General features: G+C 33.0%; 1 protein-coding gene across 1 annotated transcript in view; it reads left to right on the forward strand.

The window, feature by feature from the left end:
* The window catches only part of LOC132721064 (lipoxygenase homology domain-containing protein 1-like), a 36078-nt gene extending 24824 nt beyond the window's left edge, over positions 1-11254 (forward strand). Inside the window, exons 9-12 of the mRNA XM_060705316.1 lie at positions 2628-2761; positions 3128-3279; positions 10557-10687; positions 10988-11254. Coding sequence (XP_060561299.1) covers positions 2628-2761; positions 3128-3279; positions 10557-10687; positions 10988-11239 — 669 coding nt within the window. The 3' untranslated portion in view covers positions 11240-11254. The remainder of the gene's footprint in view (positions 1-2627; positions 2762-3127; positions 3280-10556; positions 10688-10987) is intronic.
* Positions 11255-25313: the final 14059 nt, after the last annotated feature.

Below are 25313 nucleotides of genomic sequence, written 5' to 3' on the forward strand. Positions count from 1 at the left end.
ATGTAACTGTAAAGGTCAATGTGACTCTAAGCACTGTTCGTGCCGAAAGCATGGGCTCGAATGTTCAGCAGGCTGTGGGGAATGCAGGGGTATTTCATGCTCAAACTCTTTAACAATGTCAACTCTTGATTTTGAAGACTTTTAACAATACAGAAATTATAAATGCATGTTGTTTATTGAAAATGATAGTATAAGCATAATACCATGAAAGATAAATGTTGTTATGTTAGGCAATTTATGAATTCTTTATGCCAATGTTTGTGAATTGATTTGTTTTAATATAAAAGTAGGTTGAATTATATACTAGTATTATGTGTTGAAAATATTATGCAGAATGCAACACACATTATATTATTACTGAGAATCAGTGCGCTTAATTTAATTACTTTGTATGCTTTTTGATGTGTATTTATACTCTTCAATTTATCATTTTTTGAATCCGATAAATTTTGATTTTAAATTTTGATACAATAAATTTCAACTTAGAATTATTTGAAATTATCAAATCACATCAAATTTTTGAATTTTTCATGTCATATTTGCTTTTATTGGTATATCATTATAGGTTAGAGAATTATCAGGTGTTGAATGTATTAATTACTATGAATATGTGCAACAAATGGCATTTTTTATGTTTTTGTTTTTACACAAAACCTTTAATTTTACATACTTAATAACAGATTGTATATGTTTCTTGAATTTAAAAAAAATGGATTTTTTTTCTTTTTTTACAAAAGTGGGTGGTGTGATTTTTTTCAATAGTTTCTTTAAATCAAAAGAAACAAATTCTGCTAGCATGAAAAGAAATTATAATGACCATAATGTCTATCAAAAATAGTGTAGTTATATTTGAAATTGTATTTTTATAATTTTTTTCATGCCAATTTTCTAAACTGTTTTGTTTTAATTTGATAGTAGGTTTAGGAATTCATTGTGTTGAAAATAATACTTAGTCTGCACAAAGTTCCTGTTATTATTTAAAAGAAGTGCAACTAATGACACTGCTTCTTGATGTTTTTTTTGTATTAAAAATTTGTTGGATATTAAACCATTCATTTTACATGGTCAATACTACTTTTTTTTTCATAAACTTTTAAAAAGTAATTTTTTTACCTTTTTACAAAAGTGGGTGGGGTACTTAACTCGTATATATATTTATTCTTTAAATGGTAGAAAATGAAGGAAATTAAATAAAACTGGCTTTAAATAAATCATAATGAACAGAATATCTATGAAAATATCATATTGTATAAAATAATCAAATCCAAAAGCATTGCTTTCATATCAATTAGATATACTGTTCTTGATTGTTAAAAATAACAATCAATTACGCTTTTAACAAGATTATATGATTGCAACTTTTTACTGATGATTAACAACATATTAATGGAAATAAAAAAAGTGAAAACAAAACTTTTGCAATTTGTTCTAGGTTGACCCATTTTTTTGGCTTCTCTGACTGGACAATTTGTGATATATATGTTAGAGTTATTCCTACTAGTTGTTTTGTTTAAATGCTTGTAGATATTTGTTCAAATGTTGACCGGATTCTACAAAAAATAAACTATGTAAATTGTAAAATTAGTTAAGAATGGGGAAATTGTGCATGCCACAGTGACTTAAAGACGTGTATGTATTTGTGGATTATTTTGTTTAAATTAGCATCGGCATGAATGACATTTGTTTAGTAAAAAGTTTAAGTGGTGAATAACTTTATGGTTCCCTTTTAGTTTGTTTTCTACTAGTTATGTTTGCATTATTTAGTAGATGCATGATGGTTTGTTAAAATAAACAAATATGATTTATTTTGAGCATCAGCAATGACAATGACTGACCTATGCTATTAGTATAGAGCCAGGCCAGCCTTACACCACCTGTATAGAGGTCAATTAGCCTAATACCACCTGGTTAGTGTCAGGTAGCCTTATACCACAGTTAAAATAGGCCAGGCCAGCCTATTACCACTAGCATAGGACCAGGCCAGCCTTATACCACCAGTATAAAGCATGGACTGTTTCCAGTTTTTGGTCTAGCCTAAGTTTATCCTGACTTTTACACCGGTTACTTGTCTTCAATGACAAAAGGTGCTGATGTTATTTACTTATTATATAGAAATTTTATATACAAAATCAACCATTCCTATACATTCTTTATGGGAAAAATAAAATATCTTCGGCATACACTTTACTGGCAGTTGAAACATGATTTGTGGTGTAACATTTCACAATTACCAGGTTTATTGAGCCTTCATCACATTACACACATTTGTGAAGTTTCTATTTCTCACTAAAGTTACTGCAAAATCATTTATTTTTAATTCATGATTACTTCGTTGCCCAAATAATGTTATTGTTTTGAAATGGGCCTCTCCAAAATTTTTGTATTTTGATATTGAAATCTGGAATGATCGAATATCAAAGAAGGGCAAATCCATTTCAGCATGTTAAGGGTTAATATGATGTTATACGTAGAAGGTTACGTAATATAATTGTACATGTGTAAACATTTTGAGAATATGAGGTATTGGTACTTGATTTAATATGAAGAAATTAATATCAGGCTTGATTGTGAAACTATACGATGTAAAATGATTAGGTTGTTAAATGCTATGATTTCATATTAAACAGGAGGACGTCTTCATTGTGAAAGCTATTGAACTTGGTAAGCTTGGGAAGTTAGAGATTCGACATGATAACGCGGGTGGTGGCGCTGCATGGTTCCTGGATAGAGTGGAAGTGGACGACCCGAAAAATAAAAAGAAGTCAGATATTATTTTGTTGCATTCGATGATTTTTTTTAAACTATGTAACTGATATCAAAATTGATGTGGGAATGTTAATTTGTTATTGAATGTTATTTTACCTTTGGTCTTTAGTTTTGATATGCTTATATTTTACTTGTAAGTTGATGCCAGTGATATTCAGCATAACAAATATTTATTTAGAATGAAAGTAGTTTAACATGCAATATTATTGGCAACATAATGACTGTGCAATGTGAACTTTCAGATCTCATGAACTTTGGCGTACAAAAGAAAAAGACAACACTCAGTCATTGAACTATAAAACTGACTTTCCTATTTTAGTTTAATGTATACTATCCTATATTATGAATCATTTGATTTCAGATATTTCTTCCCGTGTCAGCGTTGGTTGTCGACGAATGCCGACGATGGTCAGATTAGCCGTGAACTTGTCCCAGTTGACGCCAGTCTGAAGAGCAAAATGTCGAGACAGGACTCCAAGGCAATACGAAATGAGATCGCCTTGGAAACTAAAGGTTTTTACTCTTTTTAGTCCCCTACCGGTTTACCGGAGGGGACTTTAGGTTTACCCTCCGTCCGTCTGTCCGTCCGTCTGTCCGTCCGTCCGTCTGTCTGTCTGTCAGTCCGTCCGTCCACAAAACTGGATCCCGCGATAACTTGAAAAGTACTGAAAATATTTTTATGAAACTTGGTATATTGATAGATGGCAGTATGGAGATTATGCACGTCTTTTTCTTTTTTTTTTCCTATGTTGAAAATTCTGGTTGCTATGGCAACAAATAGGCTGAAAATATGGCAAATTTTACACATAAACTGGATCCAGTGATAACGCAAAAAGTACTGGAAATATTTTTATGAAACTTGACATATGGGTAGATGGCAGTCTTGGGATTATGCACGTCTTTTTCTTTTCTTCCTATGTTGAAAATTCTGGTTGCTATGGCAACAAATAGGCTGAAAATATGGCAAATTTTACACATAAACTGGATCCAGTGATAAAGCAAAAAGTACTGGAAATATTTTTATGAAACTTGACATATGGGTAGATGGCAGTCTTGAGATTATGCACGTCTTTTTATTTTCTTCCTATGTTGAGAATTCTGGTTGCTATGGCAACACATAGACTGAAAATATGGCAAATTTTACACATAAACTGAATCCAGTGATAACTCAAAAAGTACTGGAAATATTTTTATGAAACTTGACATATGGGTAGATAGCAGTCTTGAGATTATGCATGTCTTATCTGTTCTTCCTTTTTTGAAAAAATATCAGTTGCCTTGGCAACAAATAGGCTTAAAACATGGCAAATATAGCAATATTTGTGATTAGTCAAAAAGAGCTGAAAATTTTGATGAAATTGCATCTTTAATTCAAGAGTTATCTCCTCTTTAAGAATTTTGCTTTTAAAATGTTATATTTTGGTAACAGGGATGTTTCAAATATTAACTTTAGAGTGTCCTTCAGTCCGTCTGTCTGTCTGTTCATAAAAACTGTTTCCTGTGATCACTTTTAAAGAACTTTTCCAACAAGTTTACTTAAAATAGAGAAAATTGAAACATTAGTGAATGGCCAATGGCCCTTCAGAATGTTGATGGGGTTCTAACCGGTAGGGGACTTATGGATTGCTTGCAATACTATGATAATTGCTTGTTGATATTTAGCTTTTATTTTGTCCAATTTGTCCAATCTGAAAGTCACTGCAGTCTAACCACAAACTAAATTGCTGAATTTAGATATTGCCATAACTTGAAACTAACAATGGATGTTTCAAAAGTCAGACGACAATAGGTCATGCTGTTTCTCGAAATGTTCAAAATCACTCTATACATGTAGGTTAAAGGACAAGCTTAAAAGTACATGACTTTGAATACCAGACTTTACTTAGTTTGTGCTCCTTGAATTATTTGTTTTTATGAGTTTCATTAACTGTTTTGTTGTGTTGACATTGTGTGACTAGTTTTTCGCTCACCTGTCACAAAGTGACAGGGTGAGCTTTTGTGATCGCTTTTCGTCCGGCGTCCGTCCGCACTACCGAATAAGGATAGGGGGCCATCTAACTGTAAACAGAACAAAAGAGAACAATAGAGTTCATTCCGTAACAATAGAGTACGGGGCCATTGGCCCTCTATTAAACAATAGGAAATAACAAAAGAAATGGCCCCTTATTCCATTTCGGCCGGACGTCCGTCCGTCCGTCCGTCCGTCGTCCGTATACTTTTGCTTCAAATGACATCTCCTTATAAACCACTAATCCAATTTCATCCAAACTTCACAGGAATGTTCCTTTGGTGGTCACCTTTAAAAACTGTTCAAAGAATTTAATTCCATGCAGAACTCTGGTTGCCATGGCAACCGAAAAAAAAAGAGCTAGAGCTTAGATATTTGGCATGAAACATCTTCTAGTAATTGTCTACCAAGTTTGTTCAAATAAAAGCCCTGGGGTCAAAATTTGCCCCGCCCCAGGGGGTCATTGATTTTCCCTATATACATATAGTAAAAAACTTAAAAATTCTTCTTTTAAAGAACCCATGGAGCTAGAGCTAAGATATTTAGCATGAAACATCATCTAGTAAGTGTCTACGAAGTTTGTTCAAATAAAAGCCCTGGGGTCAAAATTGGCCCCACCCCAGGGGGTCATCGATTTTCCCTATATGCATATAGTAAAAACTTAAAAATTCTTCTTTTAAAGAACCCATAGAGCTAGAGCTAAGATATCTAGCATGAAACATCTTCTAATAAGTGTCTATCAAGTTTGTTCAAATAAAAGTCCTGGGGTCAAAATTGGCCCCGCCCCAGGGGGTCATTGATTTTCCCTATATGCATATAGTAAAAACTTAAAAATCTTCTTTTAAAGAACCCAAAGAGCTAGAGCTAAGTTATTTAGCATGAAACATGTTCTAATGGGTGTCTACAAAGTTTGTTAAAATTAAAGCCCTAGGGTCAAAATTGGCCCCGCCCCGGGGGTCATTGATTTTCCCTATATGCATATAGTAAAAACTGAAAAAATCTTCTTTTTAAAGAACCCATAGAGCTAGAGCTAAGATATTTAGAATGAAACATCTTTTAATAAGTGTCTACCAAGTTTGTTCAAATAAAAGCCCTGGGGTCAAAATTGGCCCCGCCCCAGGGGGTCATTGATTTTCCCTATATGCATATAGTAAAAACTTAAAAAATCTTCTTTTAAGGAACCCATAGAGCTAGAGCTAAGATATCTAGCATGAAACATCTTCTTATAAGTGTCTACCAAGTTTGTTCAAATAAAAGCCCTGGGGTCAAAATTGGCCCCGCCCCGGGAGTCATTGATTTTCCCTATATGCATATAGTAAAAACTTAAAAATCCTCTTTTAAAGAACCCAAAGAGCTAGAGCTAAGATATTTAGCATGAAACATGTTCTAATGGGTGTCTACCAAGTTTGTTCAAATAAGAGCCAAAATTGGCCCCGTCCCAGGGGGTCATTAAATTTCCCTATATGAATATAGAAAAAAACTTAAAAATCTTCTTTAATTTATAGAACCCAAAGAGCTAGAGCTAAGATATTTAGCATGAAACATGCTCTAATGGATGTCTACCTTGTTTGTTCAAATAAGAGCCCTGGGGTCAAAATTGGCCCCGCCCCGGGGGACATTGATTTTCCTTATATGTGTATAGCAAAAACTTAAAAATCTTTTTGAATAAACCCGAATAGCTAGAGTTTATATATTAAGCATGAAACATTTTCTAGTAAGTGTCTTCAAAAATTGTTAAATTAGAAGCCCTGGCGTCAAAACTGTCCCTGCCCCAGGGGTGTCATTGTTTTTAAATATATGAGTAAAGAAAAAACTTTTCTTTTAAAAAATCCAACAAGCTAGACCTTAGATGTTTAGCATGTTCTAATGGGTGTCTACCAAGTTTGTTCAAATAAAAGCCCTAGGGTTTAACTGGCCCCGCTCCGGGGGGCCTATATACAGGTGAGCGAGTTCAGGGCCATCATGGCCCTCTTGTTTTATGTAAGGATTTATCTCAAAGATTCATATGTAAGCAAATCAACACTTGTGACCAAACAGACATGTGGAATAATTTAGATATGACCTTCATTTTTTAAATGACCTTGACCATCAAATGAATAAATTTTAATTATATTTTTTAACTTTTTCATTTATTTATGGAAAGGATTCATACTTAGACAAAACAACAAGTGTGACTTTACAGACCTATTAAAATTAACCTTTTACCCCATGAGCATATTGCGAAAAATGGCCGTTTTCATTGAAAAGCCTCCTGTAACAAGTTCAAACTGCTATGAAACTATGAAAAATGCTTCAATACTAATGAAACTTGGCACAGATGTTGACTACACCATAGGCTCTGTAACAGCATGCTCAATGGTAAATTTCCTGTTACCATGGCAACGGGGGACTTCTCAAAATTGCCAAAAATCACTATTTTGCATTGTTTTTTCCATCAAAACTGATTTCAAAGTGCGACAACTTCTCAATGATTTGAGATAGAGTAAAAGGCTTTTCAGCGTCGGTTACTAGTTACCCTAGGAACGACCTGAGGCCATTTTTAGCCTGTCACATGTCCAAAATTTTCTTGCCGATGAGGGGGACTCCGCCCCTGCAAACCCCCCAAACAGAAGCAACTGGCAACCCCCTGATGATATATTTGGATAGGGGACGGCGCCGAAAAAGTGGTCACTTTTATAAACAACATTTTTCAAACGGTAAACAGTGTTTGGGGCCTAAACAGGGCATTTTTTCACTGTTTGAGGCCTCAAAAAAGGGGGTGGGGTGGGGCAAAAAGCCGTCGAAACACGCTTATATAAGGGAAAAGGTTAAGAAATGAAACAATTTTTTTTCTTTAATTTTCTTTTCGATAAGCCACTCAGGCCTGTCGGCCTTCTTTATTATATTGCTACCGTTTGATCTTGAACCATGCATTTTTCTACAACAATGCACTCAAAATGGATATCTGTTTCCTAATTTTACTATTTCATGTTAAATTCTGCCTAAGCAGGTGCTTAAGGGGGCATGCCATAAGGCTAACCTGTGCAGTGAATATAGGCTAGCAGTATTGACTCTTATATTGCTGACAGAAAGCATCCAAAAGGCTTACTAAGCCATTCCCACCAAAGATAATTGTTCCATCAGGTGACTCAGTAATTCAACTTCCTTAGTATTTTTACAGGGTATGTTTTAACTTCTACTTTTTACTTGTTATTACTTGAAATTCAAAGTGAAAAATTAGCCCTTATTTCATTATCAATATGGTTGATAAAAGGTTAATAAATTTTAAGACAGTTAATGCAGTCGTAGTTGGCAAAAAACATACAAAGATTGACTTGGATTGTGAACATTTTTACCCTTCTTAAACTCTTAAAATAGTTTTCTTATTATATATAAGTTTGATTTTTTTTGAAAATATATTTACTCATCCGTAGGCATGCATCTTTAAATTGTAAAGTTTGGTCTGATTAGATATTCAGACTATCCTGTCCCTTTACTGGTTATATCTTTCTATGAATTAGTAATGATTCGCCACAATAACAATTCGCCACATAACGATTCGCAGCAGTCAAATAACAATTTTCGCCACATGTGTGCAGTTGAATACCACAGTATGATTGTAACAATTATTTTCTTAGTTTGATGGGCCCTAGTTCATTTAAATCAACAAACTTTTTAAAAATAATTTTATAATGACAATAATAATGTTTCTTAAGATTCGTAATATAAAGTTATTAAGCCCCCAGCTCAGATGAGTAACATAATTACAGGAGTACATTTGCAAGAATTTTAATAAACATATGTTGAAATAAATATCAAATTCAACATATATGCATACAAATATGTCAATTAATATTTTTATTGAAATATATTTGTCAAATATAAAAAATGGGTATTGCGAAAAAAAAACTAAAAAAAACATGTATTCATTACATAAATTGATTAATTAGAGGTTAATACTTGGTTGCTGCTCGCCATTATGCGATAATGGCCCGAAGATGTCCATAATTGCCTGTATAGCCTGTATTCATTATACCCCCGCACAACAAAGTTGTAAGGGGGGTATCCGCCGTCACCCCGTCCGGCCGGCCATCAGTTTTTCCTTGTCCGCCCAATAACTTAAAAGATTCCTTTGACACACAGGCTTCGTATTTGGAAGTTAGATTGGTCATGACTACAAGAGGATCCCTATTTATTTTGAGGTCACTAGGTCAAGGTCACAGGGGCATTGACTTCAAAAGGCTTGTCCGGCCATTAACTTAAGATTCCTTTGACCCACAGTCTTCATATTTGACATGGAGGTTAGTTATGGTAAGTAGATGACCCCTAATGATTTTTAGGTCACTGGGTCAAAGGTCCAGGTCACAGGGGCCTTGATTGAAAAAAGCTTGTCCGCCCAATAACTTAAGATTCCTTTGACCCACAGTCTTCATATTTGGCATGGAGGTTAGTCATGGTAAGTAGATGACCCCTATTGATTTTGAGGTCACTGGGTCAAAGGTCAAGGTCACAAGGGCTTGGACTAAAAAAGCTTATCCCCCCAATAACTTAAGATTTCTTTGACCCACAGTCTTCATATTTGGCATGGAGACTAGCCATGATTAATAGATGACCCCTATTGATTTTGAGGTCACCGGGTCAAAGGTCAACGTCACCAGGGCATTTACTAAAAAAAACTTGTCTCCCAATAACTTAAGATTCCTTTGACCAGAAGTCTTCATATTTTATTTGGAGGTTAGTTTTGATTGGAAGATGACCCTTATTGATTTTGAGGTCACCTGGTCAAAGGTCAAGGTCACAGGGGCCTTGATTGAAAAAAGTTTGTCGGCCCAATCATTTAAGAAACCTTTGACCCACAGTCTTCATTTCTGGCATGGAGGTTGAGCATGACCATTAGGTGACCCCTATCGATTTTGAAGTCACTGGGTCAAAGGTCAAGGTCACAGGGGCCTTGACTAAAAAAAAAAGCTTTTCCGATCAATTGCTTAAGGATGCTTTGGCCAACAGTCTTCATAATTTGGTATTGAGGTTGTTTATGACTAGTAGATGACCCCATGATTTTAGGTGACTGTCAAAGGTCAAGGTCACAAGGATTTTACTATAATAAGCTTGTCTGCTCAAATGCTTAAGAATGCCTGTCTGCAGTGTATTGATTTTGACATTTTCACATTTGAAGCATGTAGAATACATAACTTAGCAATGCACTGGCTTAGTAACCTCAGATTTGGCAGGGAGTTTGTCCTTGAGCTCTAAATGGCCACTGTTAATTCTGTCAAAGTGGTATGCGGGGGTATTCACGCCATGACAGTGGCAGTTCTGGTTTACACTGATTTTAATACCTACCCATTTTCTACATCAAAATCAAAAGCTATTAGAAAGGAAAGATTGATTTTGAAGTCACTGGGTCAAAGGTCAAGGTCACAGGGGCCTTGACTTCAAACAGCTTGTCCGCCCAATAACTTAAGATTTCTTTGACCCACACACACAACTAGGCTTAGGTTGAACGTGTATTTGAATAACTTATTCAATGAATTCTGTTTTGGTATAATTTTCCAGTTTTTATAAACAGCTTTTAGTATGATTAACTTTCAAAATTTATTTAAATAAATTAACAAATGAAATATAAAAAGGAGAAAAGGATTTCATCAACAGTTTGAAAATAGGTGTGTAAAAGTTTGTATTTTAACAAGTGGCAAATAGTTTTTAAACTGTGGTGAATAGTTATATTACTCCGTGGCGTATAGTTACTGTGGCCCATCCGTTACCATACATTATCATTTCTCTATATATGTTTTTTTTTCAGATGATAATTTCTATAAAAGAGTACTGACTAGAAGCCAAACAAGATTTGTGGAAGACCTCAATCCAACTTCTATATTGGACTTGTTTTTGGAAAGAGAATTCTTGCCTTATAATCAAGTGCGAGATATTGGGGTATGTATTTTTTGTGTAACTAAAAGTTATCCTACTAGAAGGTTTAAGACAGCTGTCCAATGACAGTTTTTACCTTGTCACAGAACACTAAACCTGTTTATTTAAAATCATGAAGTATTCCCCTAAAATGCAACTTGCATCAAGTTTTTTCTTCACCTTTTGCAAAAATACCATGTTACTTTTCCCCAAAACTAAGGGTACTGGGCCCCTTTCCCTACCTGTGAAAAAATGATAATCTTTAATGACAGCTTTATTGATCAATGCATGAATTATTGAAAGCAGTGCTTTTATCAATTTAAGGAGCTGCCTTCAACTTCAAAGCAGACAAGACAAATACTAAACGAAGTTACCTATAAAGGTTTTAAAGGTTATAGTATATTTAAAAAGTTACTGAAGAAAGCAAAACAAGGAAATTTAGCAAACTATTTATATCGGCAAGAGGCAAATTTAGAGAAAGAAATGATGACAGAGAAGAAAAATGAAGATAAAGGGAAGCAAGTTCAATCACAAAATTTAAATGCTGCACCAACAAAGGCTAATACAGGTAATTAGAATAGAAATAACCCTGGTCGTTAGTTATTTTGTTGTTTAGTACTGTCATTCATATTTAGCTCAACCTTTGGAGAAATAGTAGGGCTATCCTGCTCACTCGGGAATCGGTATCTATTTTGGCATCTGTGTAACACTTTGATAAAAGTTTTGCATGTAACATCATATCTGACATCAACCACTAATGATATTTGCTAGTTACTTTACACACTTATTAAATAGCATAATCAGAGTCACTTTCCAAGGCCCAGAACTCTAGCATGTATTTTGACAGAGTTATGCCCCTTTTTGAAATTCTGGATTTAAGTTTTGCATGCAACATTAAAGGGACTCTACTGAGGTTTTTTGACATGACGGGACTAGAAATATTTTTTTGAGATTATTACTCCATCTGATGTAGATCTATACCAATAATTTATGTGCAAAATTTCAGATCATTAGCTTGCTTTGTTTTTCCAGAATAATTGTTTTAATTGTCAAAAATGACCTAAATTGAATAGCGTTTAAACGCTTTTCACCCAAATCGGACTGAGAATAACACAAACATACGATTTTCAGTGTATTTCCATGTATATTTCTTAATTATCTTTTGTATATATTTCCGTTTTAGGTGCACCAGTTGATCTATGTGAGAAACTAAAATTTTATGGTTTTAGGCTTATGAACCTCAGTGGAGTTCCTTTAATGTAAAAACTACCGAAGGTTTTCCTTTTGAAACTTAATATAAATCTTTGGGATCATAAGTGAAGAACACTGGTCAATGCCCATAACTCTAGTATTGATTTTAAGAGAAGCTTGGCCAAGTTTGGTTAAAATTTTGCATCCATCATCAATCTTCAAACTACTTTAAAGGTATTCACTTGAAACTTAATAAACTGATAAATGTTAATGGTTAAGCCATGGGTATCTGATAATCTTCCAAGCCTTGACCCACATAATAAAAAGTTTTGTGTGTAAAGTAATCTTTCACATTGGAATACCTCAAACTTATCCTTTTGACTTAATTTTTATTTTTAAGCTAAGGTCCTCAAATTTGAATATTATGCACAGTTTTTTCACATGAGATTCTGTTATCTAAATGATATTCACTAATTCACTACCTTTAACATTGCTAGCTTCAATCTACATGTTTGATTCACTTGTACAGTACAGTTTAGTTTCTGATATCAAAGTTTTACGTTGGCATGGATGTCCAAGACTTTTAATGTTACCTACTGACCTGTTTACTACTAACTACACTGTAAAATAGAGGGAGATGTTAGTACTGTCAGATGATAGATCTATATATGTATTTCAGGAGAGGAAAGAATCCCAGATGATAAAGAATTAATAATCACCAAAAGAAATGTCCCTTATTCAGTTTAGGTCACTTGCCTATCCAATTTCACCAAATCCACTTTATAAATCCTATACCCCTTGCTGGATTTTCTTCACACTTTGCTCAAAACTTTCATCTCAACAAGGCAATGTGCAGAACCTGAGCTGCCGCTGTGACAGCTCAATGACAAGAAGGTCACTTTAAGGTCAAATAAGACTTCATGTCCACTCTTTAAATGCAATATAACCATTGAAGGTTTTTTTGTCAGATTAGGCTTAAATACTGCAACAAGTCAATGTGCAAAACTTGTGCAAAACTTGTGTCACTGCTGTACATATTCAAAGTCAAGGTCACACCTGGAAGGTAAAATGCCTATTAATTATGTGAGTGCTGATCAAAAGCAACTGGTGTGGATTTTAAGGTCAAGGTCACTGTAAAGGTCAATTTCAGACAATTTCATGTCAACTACAGTGTAACTTCTGAAAACCGAACACCCATGGGTCTTGTCAAAAAGTTCGGATTTCAGAGGTTTCCGGAATTCAGAGGTTTTGGATAATGTGGACAAGACTAAGCCATAACATGTCACTAAATGTCAAGGAAATTGTGGCCATTAACTGTTATAATTCATATATAATAGTCTTTTTAATCAAGATAAAGATGTGAAGGAAAAGAAAACATTGATATTTAACACTTAATTTAACTTACATATTGTCCGATGCTAGTTAAATTAAATTAGTACATCAAATGCAATAAAATCCCTAAAGACTTTTTGATGCACACATTGTCCCAATTAATTGTCATTTAATCCGCTAATAAACACTTCAAATTAACTGACCGCCGTAAATTACTTTAATTGACCGCATCACTTCAAACATGCCGTTTCACAGTTTGTGATTTTAACGCGTGTCCAATTACACGATCACCGCTAATTAGTAAACAATTGACAGGGAAATTAAATCTTCCTGCAGGGTAAACAATACAATACAATACAGTTTATTTGCTTTAAACATTATAACAACGTTTCTAGCATAATAATAGACAGGTAACATAGTTATTAGCAACAATTTGCAAAACAAAATGTTTTGAAATCTGTTTTAGCGGAGGGATATTTGTTATATGACAAAAATATAAATCTTTATTTGATTTTTTTTGTGATGAAAAACATAAAGATTACTACATAAATTTAGAGAAGTATGTTAATTACCTCTTCTTTTAAAGGCAAAGTATAAATATCTTGATAAATTTTGAGTTATTTTTCTAGAATTGGATGATAAGATACTTTCAAACTTTATGATTGTTGGCCAATGGCAATAATAACTTGGCAAATATTTTATTCTTATATCTCTATAGTAAGGGCAGACTAACAAAAAATGATATTCGTCCTCAATTTGATTAGAATTGCAAAAGGTACATAGTCGACTTTGCCTGGGTGTGTCGTCATATCTTCCAGTTTCAATACGTAAATTATGTGCTGATATTCTGTATTTAGTTAAAGCTATTCTAAATTTTTGTTCTCAAACATCTGAAAATTATTTCTCCAACATAAAATCGTGTTTGTATATTGAATAAAAATGTAAGCGACTAGAATTATTTATTTCACAGTACCAATTTTGTTTGAAAGTATCAATAATTCTTAACTTAATCTCTTCAAACGGAATGTCTATATCAAACTGACAATGCCAAATATAACTGAAACCGTGACTATCTAATATCATTTTGATTTGAGTTGCCCAATTTTGAGAGAAATTATTTCTATTATCTGTATGATTTTTCAGCATGAGAAATGTTTGTTTAATAAGCGAATTTTGATCTTGTTTTAATATGTGTACCCAATACTTAAGCATATTTATTTTTCTATTACATTCCATCGGTAATCGTCCAGTTTCACCATATAGTGCACATAAATTGGTTGACTTTTTGACGCAAAGAACCCGTCTTAAAAATTTTGTATGTACAGCTTCGATATCTGGTGCTTTATGACTGCCCCATATTTGTGAACCAAAGTTAAGAACGGAACCGACAAGAGTATCAAATAATGAAAGCTTTTGGGACATTGAAAATTCGGCGTAATTAAGTATTTTAAATAAATTAAATAAAGAAAATGAAGCATGTTGCGAAATACTTTTTTGGGTACGAAACCAGTTACCATTTTTAAACAAAGTTATTCCTAGATATTTAAAAGAGGGAACTATTTCAATTAGAGTGTTGTCAATGTAAAAATCAAATGTCGTATGTCTGCCACGTTCAAAAATCATAGCTTTTTTTTAGAAGTATTAATCTTTAATCCCCAAATATTACAATTATTAACGAATCGTTTAACATTAACTGTAAGGAAACTGGCGAAGAAGAAAATAGTGCCTGGTCGTTATAGAAGTAAAAACAGTTTAAGCTCGTTTAAAGTGAAAAATCCCATCAAGGTCTGAATTAATATATTGTGTTATGTCGTTGACGAACAGCATAAAAAGAAGAGATGAACTGGGGTCTCCCTGTTTTAGGCCTATATTTGAGCTAAAATATTCTGAATATGAGTTTTTATACCTTACACATGATTCAACAGTCTTGTACATAGATTTTATAGCGTTCACTAATTTGAGACTTACGTTTTCTGAAATGAGTTTTTGCCATAGAAATGATCTTTCAATTTTATCAAAACACTGTTGGTAATCAATAAAGATGCAGTATAATTTCTTCCCCGAATTAATGACTTTAGAAATTATAGAATGTAAAATAAATATGCAATCAATAATTGACTTCCCTTTCTGAAAACCAAATTGATGTTTTGAAATTTTGTCATGTTCATTTGCCAATATGGTTAACCTATTGAGTAAAAGTTGTGAATAAATTTTAGCCAAAATATTTATTAATGTGATACCTCTATAATTTTTAGATTCGTTAATGTCACCCTTTTTAAATATTGGTGCAATTATTCCTTCTCCCCATGAGATAGGATATTCATTGAATTAAAAATTTTATTATATAGTTTGCACAAAAATGGTGATATAATATCATATGCTGACTTAAGCATTTCGCTGATAATATTGTCTGTCCCTGGAGATTTGTTATTTTTTTGTGAAAATACAGCGGTTCTAATTTCAGTTTCACTAAAGTTTTTATCTAATTTCTCGTCTGTGTGGTTCTCATAATTTTCTTCATTTATAGATTGCGATGTATCACCAAAAAGAGTCTTAAAACATTCTCGATTTACAATGTATTTCACACCTTTAGATATTTCCGGATTTTGGAAGTAAAATTGCATTGATTTGACTCTAATTTTACGAAAATATCGTCTGGAATTCAGAATTTAGAAGTTCCAGAATTCAGAAGTATTATATTAATAGAAAATAGAAGCGGAAAATCGGGACCGAAAGAATTTTCGGTTTTTAGAAGTTTCCGGATTTCAGAAGTTCCGGAATTCGGAAGTTACAATTCTAACAATTTACCTCTTGTAGGATTTTTAAATTTTCACCTCAATAGGCCAGTGAGCAGGGCCTATGCAGCCGCTGTTACCTCAAGGTCATCCTACTTGAAGGTCAAATGTCAGTTCGCCCTATATATCCTATACCTTTTGAAGGAATTCTTCTAAAAAGGCTCACATGTTCACTTTGACAGGACTAGTGTGTGCATAGCTTTTGTAGGATCAAGATCAAGGTCACCATTGAAGGTCAAATGTTAGATAATTGTGTATGTCTATCAATCCTAAACCTCTCAAGGATAAGGTCCCCCCACCCACACGTAGTAAAATGTTAGACAGTTTATATCAGCTTGATAAATTTTTCACTCTTTGAAGGATTTTATTAAGACTTAGCTGCAATGTTCACATTGAAAAATAATGATCCATAAATCAACCTATATACATAAAATCATATGTTATAGACATGGTGGAGTATGTCACTGCTATTGATGTTCTAGTTTAAGCATAGAATTGATAAAATAATGTTTGTTAATGTACTTAATAGAGTAATACCAGTGGTTTAATTTTGGCTAAAACTGCGGTAAGGGTCAATTGTGCCATTTAAAACACCGCTAATTATAAACTCTGCTGTAAAACTTTAAGAGATATCAACATGAAACTTTGTAGGTAGATGTATCTCAATGGGTAGATGTGCAGTGCACGAGAATCATAACTCTGTTTTGCCTAATTCTGGAGTTATTGCCCTTTGTTTATTTTTACTTTTTGAAGTTGTCCGGAACATAACTCGGAAACCATAAGAGATATCAACAAGAATCTTTGTAAGTTGATAGATAACAGTGATTAGAAGTGCAGTGCAAAGAACAGTAACTCTGCCTTTCCTAAGTTTGGAATTATTGCACTTTGAACTTTTTCCAGGGACATAACTCTGAAACTACAAGAGGTGTACTTTCCTGTGTCCAAAACCTATTCGGGGAGCATCACCTGGCTCAAACCGGGCTCTTGTTTACTTTGGATATTCCTCTGTTGCTACGTTGTAATCGGTAAAGTGGTCTTACGCTGAATTCGGAAGGCATGGATTCGAGACACGATTGCGTATTGTAATGATAGATTATCCTTTAGAATTGTTTACTGTGTATGAAATGTTTCAAGGTCCACCTCGGACTCCTGTCATTCATTTCCAAAGAGAAGTTGATACTGTGAGAAAAACTGGTTTCGTTAAATTCCCTCAGCTATAATTGAAATACTGTTGAAAGCGGCGTTAAACCCAATATTAAAAAAATAAGATATAAAACATAAAATGCATAGTTCATTATTTTCATAGGCTCTACATAGCACTGCATTACGTGCAGACAAAAAAACGATCATAATCACACAAATTGAGAATCCTACATAATCGCCTTCAATACAAGGGAATCTGTATTTAATATGCAAAATTCTCCGCTTCTGAACATACAAAATAAATAAACCGATCTTTCGCCTCTAATCGAGAAATGATCACGGCTTCAGGTCGCATCAAAGATGCGCTAGTAAACGCATACCGCGAGTCAGCTAGTTTAAAATAAATAAGAATATCTGTTATTATGTGAAATACGTGATAAATTAAAGCCATAGCATGAGAGCGTGATTCCTGCTTTAAATCTGAGTCTCACGCTTAGTGCAGGGTATTTAGCTTCGAGAGAAAATAGAATAACTGATGGCTGTTAATAAATAGATTTTTATACGTGTAGAAAATTTTGAATTAAATGTCTGCTAGATTTTATAATATAATTAAGACTACCAGTGAATCATGACTTACGTACAAATCGTTGCTACTTCCAGTTGATCATATATTTTTGAAACGTAAATTTGATTCATTTCCTACCAGAGACATAGATGTTATCTATGTCTCTGTTCCTACTAACTGATATATGCAATTCAAAATTGTTACATATGATAACATGGTAGTTTATGTTGTACCCGGATACACATAACATGATGACATTGCGACTGCACCAGCCTTTTCATTCTTTTTTTCTGACATTCTTTGCAAAATTTATGTTTTTATAATTTCCACATAGGTGGCCTTTTAATTATATCTTTCAATATTCTGAATTGTCTTTCAGTCCTCGAGGTATTTATATCCATTCGTTGCTGTTTTTCAGAGATTGATACCAACTTTTGCAGACAGTTATACCCTGATTTGTTGTACATGTATATAATTGAAGATATTCATCGAAATGCAGGCATCTGACCATAGGTGTTCGGCGCGTTGATTGGTCACTACCCCCGCACCCCCCCCCCCTCACCCCACACCCACTCTACAGCCCTCCTGCCTCTCAAAACCATGTAAAATACAGTATTTTTCATTTGAAACATGTTTTAATATTTTGTTTATGCTTTAAATTCAATAACCTTCATTTCCTAAAAAAAATAAAAAAATTGATACATATATATTTAGTAGACTTTGAGATTACACTCTTCTGATAACTTGAAATGATCGTAATGACAGCTTTATTTTCTTTAAGAGTAATCAATTTCCAACCATTTGGTACCAAGATATTGAAAATTGATGAAAAAATGTTGAATTATGGAGTTCATATTAAGATGAGTGCTGCAAATTGAGCGGCGAGTTGCATACCTTAACTAAATATATATGTATCAATTTTTTATTTTTTGTAGGAAATGAAGGTTATTGAATTAAAAGCATAAACCAAATATCAAAACATGTTTCAAATGAAAAATACTGTATATTTTACATGATTTTTGAGAGGTAGGAGGGCTGTAGAGTAGGTGTGGGGGTGAGGGGGGGGGGTGCGGGGGTAGTGACCAATCAACGCGCCGAACACCTATGCATCTGAAAGGACATTTAAAAAAACATTTTTACGGAACATGTCTTAATACTATTGTTGTTCATGGTTTTCACACATTTTATTCCTGTCAGTATGATATCTATCGAAAAAGTCGTGAAAATTTCCTTGAGAAAAATATTTGACGTCACCAAAATCATTACGTTTTACTCACCCTTTATTTTATATTCAAATAGTAATAGCAAAATATCTTACGCGTTGACCCTATATTTTTATTGCATAAATATTTTCTTTTATGACTTCACTACATGTTAAAAAAATTATAGCAAAATTCACCGTGTTGATGTTTTATTATTTCACAATCTTTATTGCGATATCGCGCGATATTTGCATCAAAATGGACGTCAGAACGTGAGGGAAAATAACGTAGAATCGCAGAGTATTAAGCAAATGTTAAAGGAAGACATCGTTACAAAGACATACATTTACTGAACATTTTAAAATTAAAATGAAGGAAATCGGATGAAAATTGATAAGAACAGACCGGTTTATTGATAAAAAAGACGCAGTTTCGCCGCCACCGATAGAGGGCGCTTTGACGTCATAGTCACGCTGTTTATTTATAAAATAATGCTGCAGAAGTAAAGCTTACATATCTACATGTCTGTATACCAAAAATCATCAAGATCTGAGATATTGTCATATTTCGGTCGGAAAGTAGCGAGCTACCTTAAGGTTATATCATTATAATTAATAATAATTAATAACAAAGTTATGACAATTAAAGGTAATTTCAATCAATAATATTTTACTCAACTAATAAACGTAATTAATGTTTTACTATTACTAGAATTTTGAAATGTGTTATAATGTTTAACGTAAAGAAACATATTTGTATATATTTCATCTTTAATGAAAATGAATGCTATGCGTTTAATCTTTAAGATAGCTCGCTACTTTCCGACCGAAATTTGACAACATCTCAGATCTTGATAATTTTTGGTATGCAAACATATAGATATGTGAGCTTTACTTCTGCAGTATTATTTTATAAATAAACAGCGTTACTATGACGTCAAAGCGCCCTTTATCGGTGGCGGCGAAATTGCGTCTTTTTTTATCAATAAACCGGTCTGTTCTTTTATTAATTTTCATCCGATTTCATTCATTTTAATTTTATAATGTTCAGTAAATGTATGTCTTTGTAATGATGTCTTTCCTTAACATTTACGTAATAGTCTGCGATTTTACGTCATTTTTCTCTACGTTCTGGCGTCCATATTTGATGCAAATATCGCGCGATATCGCAATAAAGATTGTGTAATAAAAAAATTCAACACGGTGAATTTTGCTATAATTTTCCGAGCGTGTAGTGAGATAGTGAAGGAAAATATTTATGCAATAAAAGTATAGGGTCAACGCGTAAGATATTTTGCTATTACTGTTTTAAAATAAAATAAAGGGTGAGTGAAACGTCATGATTTTGGTGACGTTAATAGATGTTGGAGTTCAAAGAATAATACCAAATAACAATTTTCTTACGCCAAACATTACGATAGTAAGTATAAACAACACAGGGACTTGATGAATGTATATTTTTTAAATTGTTGATTATTTTCTCATTGAAAGCATGCGCTAGATGAGCACATTTACAATGTTTAATCCGACAATTCCTTTTTAAATACTTTCCTAATTTGCAGGACACAGTCTCATACATCTTTTTATTCTAATTTTATAATGTGATGTTGTTAAAGTGTTATATTATTATATGAATTAACTAGTTTCAGCGCAAAAAATAAGATTCGCATATTGCTGTATGAATGAAGTAAGAATATTAGGTCGCTTAACTTATACACGTAGAATATCAATTTACGTTACATTCAGCCTTTAAACACTTTCATAAAATCACATAAAGGCAGACGAGCCTCGGTGTAAAAAAACACATCGTAAAAATACAATTAAAATAGATATGCATACAAATGTACCGAAATAAGTGATAAATAAAAGTCAGCTAGTTTAAAATAAATAAGAATATCTGTTTTTATGTAAAATACGTGAGAAATTAAAGCCATAGCATGAGAGCGTGATTCCTGCTTTAAATCTGAGTCTCACGCTTAGTGCAGGGTATTTAGCTGCGAGAGAAAATAGAATAACTGATGCCTGTTAATAAATAAATTCTTATACGTGTAGAAAATTTTGAATTAAATGTCTGCTAGATTTTACAATATAATTAAGTTTACCAGTGAATCATAACTTACGTTCTTCCAGTTGATCATATATTTTTGAAACGTAAATTTGATTCATTTCCTACCAGAGACATAGATGTTATCTATGTCTCTGTTTCTACTAACTGATATATACAATTCAAAATTGTTACATATGATAACATGGAAGTTTATGTTGTACCCGGATACACATAACATGATGACATTGCGACTGCACCAGCCTTTTCATTCTTTTTTTCTGACATTCTTTGCAAAATTTATTTTTTTTATAATTTCCACTTAGGTGGTATTTTAATTATATCTTTCAATATTCTGAATTCTCTTTCAGTCCTTGAGGTATTTATATCCATTCGTTGCAGTTTTTCAGAGATTGATACCAACTTTTGCAGACAGTTATACCCTGATTTGTTGTACATGTATATAATTGAAGATATTCATCGAAATGCAGGCATCTGGCATGACTTTAAAAAAAACATTTTACGGAACATGTCTAAATACTATTGTTGTTGGTGGTTTTCACACATTTTTCAGGCTGTCAACCAATTCCTATATTCCTATAAAACTCCTATATTTTGGGTCAGAATCCTATATTTTAAAAAACCTCCTATTTTTCCTATATTCTCCTATATTTTGAATATTTTTCCTATATTTTTTAAAAAATATATTGCCGAGGAATTCAAAGAGATTTAAATTTTGGTACTGCTTTTGGCCTTTTGTATTTTACAGGTAAGAGAATGTCTTTATAATGCCTGCATCAGCATCACATTACTATGCTGAAGGCTGCTGTGCTCCTCATAGCCATCTGCATGGTCACCATGAAAAGCAGTGCATCAGTGTGTCAACTTTATTTCAGGTGACCATTCAGATGATGGTCATGCATTGCTGTAACTTTCTGGCGGAATGCTGATGCTGTGGTTCAAAGCTAATGCAGGCTGTCCAGGGTCCCTAAAATTCCCAAAATAATCCAAATTTTTTTCAGTTTGGCTAAAATTCCTAAAAAAGTGAAAAATTCAAAGGGAATTCCTAAAAATGCCCTATTCTTCACTGAAATTCGTAATTTTTAGCTCGACTATTCGATAAGAATAAGTAGAGCTATTGTAGTCACCCGAGCGTCGGCGTCTGCGTAACCACTTATGTTAAAGTTTTTGTAATAGTTCAAATATTTTCAAAGTCCATTGACATATGGCTTTGAAACTTTGCACACTTGTTCACCATCATTACCCCAACCTGTTAACAGGAGGAGGTAACTGTATCAAGCATTTTGACAGAATTATGCCCCTTTTTCGACTTAGAATTTACGTTAAAGTTTTTGTAATAGTTCAAATATTTTCAAAGTCCATTGACATATGGCTTTGAAACTTTGCACACTTGTTCACCATCATTACCCCAACCCGTAAACAGGAGGAGGTAACTGTATCAATCATTTTGACAGAATTATGCCCCTTTTTTCGACTTAGAATGTATGTTAAAGTTTTTGTAATACCTAAAATATTTTCAAAGTCCATTGACATATGGCTTTGAAACTTTGCACACTTGTTCACCATCATGACCCCAACCTGTAAACAGGAGGAGGTAACTGTATCAAGCATTTTGACAGAAGTATGCCCCTTTTTGGACTTAGAATTTACGTTAAAGTTTTTGTAATACTTCAAATATTTTCAAAGTCCATTGACCTATGGCTTTTAAACTTTGCACACTTGTTCACCATCATTACCCCAACCTGTAAACAGGAGGAGGTAACTGTATCAAGCATTTTTTTTTACAATCGAGCACTAAGAATAGTCGAGCGTTGCTGTCCTACCGACAGCTCTTGTTTTATCTTTTGTTATAAACATACTTATAACTTGTAACCCTGTCAAAATAATCACGGACATAACTAAGTTGACCATGTTTTGAACAGGGTCAAAAATGATTTGGGCATGATTTGCCAACTTAAAATTGATGACATTGAAATGGTTTCGTTTTAAGTAAAAGTTACTTTGACTATGTCAGTAACATTGCTTTTTCATAATCAAAGCAGTTGTTGAAAATCATGTTGACAGTTAACAGCAAAAATACTACCATATCATGGTCCTAAAACTCAAATCATAACCATAAGAGTCAACTTATTCTGGAATATTTTGACACTGTTTTGCCAACTCCAGATATCTTGAATTTTATGTTTGTTCATTTTATCCAAATTTCTGAGGTGGTCCATTTATATCATATCATATTTGAAAATGATCATTATGAAGCTGTTGTAACACAATCCTAATTAAATACATGTATAAATAGTTGTCAAAAATTAATGTACAATTTGTTTACTCACAACTCTTTTATTTAAATCTGCATAATATTAATATCAAAACAACATTGTAAAGTACTGAATGGGTTAACGTAGACTTTGGAAAATTAATTCTTTCCCTCATACTTATTTATCCTTTTTGATGTCTTTGTGAAATAGGAAAAGACAGACTCATATAATTAATCACACTCAAAATAATTTGGCAGTAATATAAAGCTCATTTCCAATTACAATGTACACACATTTGCAATTATATGATCTAGATAAACTGCAATTGAATGGTCTATGTGATGAACTTTTTTAATATGCAATTCTTTGTGTTGATTATAGATGCCTCCCATTTATGCCTTTTTACTTCCTACTTGTACAAAAAATTTCATTTGTCCATATTCAAAAGCTTCATTGTGCAAGAATTTCACTGTATAAGAATTCCTTTTAGAGACACTTGTGGTTATAACATTCCCAAAACATAGGTAGAACATGTTCTTTTTGACATGTTCAGCCATTTTAAAAAATATGATTTGAACATGATTTGACTATGACCATTTTCGCAGGGGAGGCTGTTGACCAGTGAGTCCACACTGGTAGCACCTTTGCTCTAACTAAACTAGAGCATTATTTGTGAGTTACTTTTGTGTCAAATATGCAAAGTTTAGCCCACATCCTGGTCCTTTGAGACCTTAGTTTATTTAGTTATAAAATTGCAAATTTTAGCCCTAAAATTTCTATTACGTACCCTAAAATTCCTAATTTTAGCCCTAAAATTTCTGAAATATTACCCTAAAATTCGCCCTAATTTTATGTCAGAAGGTGCTGGACAGCCTGCTAATGGTGTCCTTCACTTATATGGTAAACATTTTATTGTAGAAACAGCATGTGTAAAAGTAAGAAAAATTTACATTTATATAAGCATTGGTAAGTTAAACAATTTAAGTTGAAAACTCCTATTTTTTGCCTCAAAATGGTCCAAAAACTCCTATATTTCCTGCTAAAATATTCCTATATTCCTCCTTTATTTTGGATAAGACCTGGTTGACAGCCTGTTAAAATTAATACTTCAGAAGTAAAGCTTACATATTTACATGTCTGTTTACCAAAAATCATCAAGATCTGAGATGTTGTCAAATTTCGGTCGGAAAGTAGCGAGCTACCTTAAAGATTAAACGCATAGCATTCATTTTCATTAAAGATGAAATATATACAAATATGTTTCTTTACGTTAAACATTATAACACATTTCAAAATTCTAGTAATAGTAAAACATTAATTACGTTTATTAGTTGAGTAAAATATTATTGATTGAAGTTACCTTTAATTGTCATAACTTTGTTATTTATTATTATTAATTATAATGAACAGTTTTTATTTGTACCTTGACATAAATCACATATGACAACACCAGGCAGAATAAGTTAAGTATGATCTTGATCTGTTAATCACCAGCTGGACTCTAAAACATTTTAATTTGTGCTTTTGAGTAAAAATGAATCATATTACACAAGACGCCCACATATCGTATTCTCATAATATGAGGATGTAGATTATTGTAACTCCACTGAGGGTTTTTTGAGATGACAGGTCTAAAAAAAATCAAGATTTTTATATAAGTCTATAACAATAACTTGTATGCAAAATTTCAGTGTTTTTCCTCAGAATAATCATTTATATTTTGAAAAATGGCCTGAAAATTAAGTGTTATCATACTTCACACAAATTGGGCTAAGAAAATATCGCACTTTATTGAATTTCAATATAATTATTAGTTTCTGAATTTCTGAATTATCTTTTTCATTATTTCCCATTTTAAGAGCGCCTATTGATTTTAAAAAAATCTTAAATTACTTGTGTTTTCAGGCTTTTGAACCTCAGTGGAGCTCCTTTAGATAATTAAATAATGCATATGTTATAATAATCAAATTCAGTTTCATCTTGAGAATTTAAGGCCTTAGTGATATGGATGATTTTCTACATATTATTTGGTTTGTTAATTATTTTATATTTATCACGATGAAACAAACCTCCATATGTAGAAATTAAATCTCTTTCAAAACA

The sequence above is a fragment of the Ruditapes philippinarum genome, unplaced genomic scaffold (assembly GCF_026571515.1).
Source record: "Ruditapes philippinarum isolate M1 unplaced genomic scaffold, ASM2657151v2 ctg1846_1_1_1_1, whole genome shotgun sequence".
Lineage (NCBI taxonomy): Eukaryota > Metazoa > Mollusca > Bivalvia > Venerida > Veneridae > Ruditapes > Ruditapes philippinarum.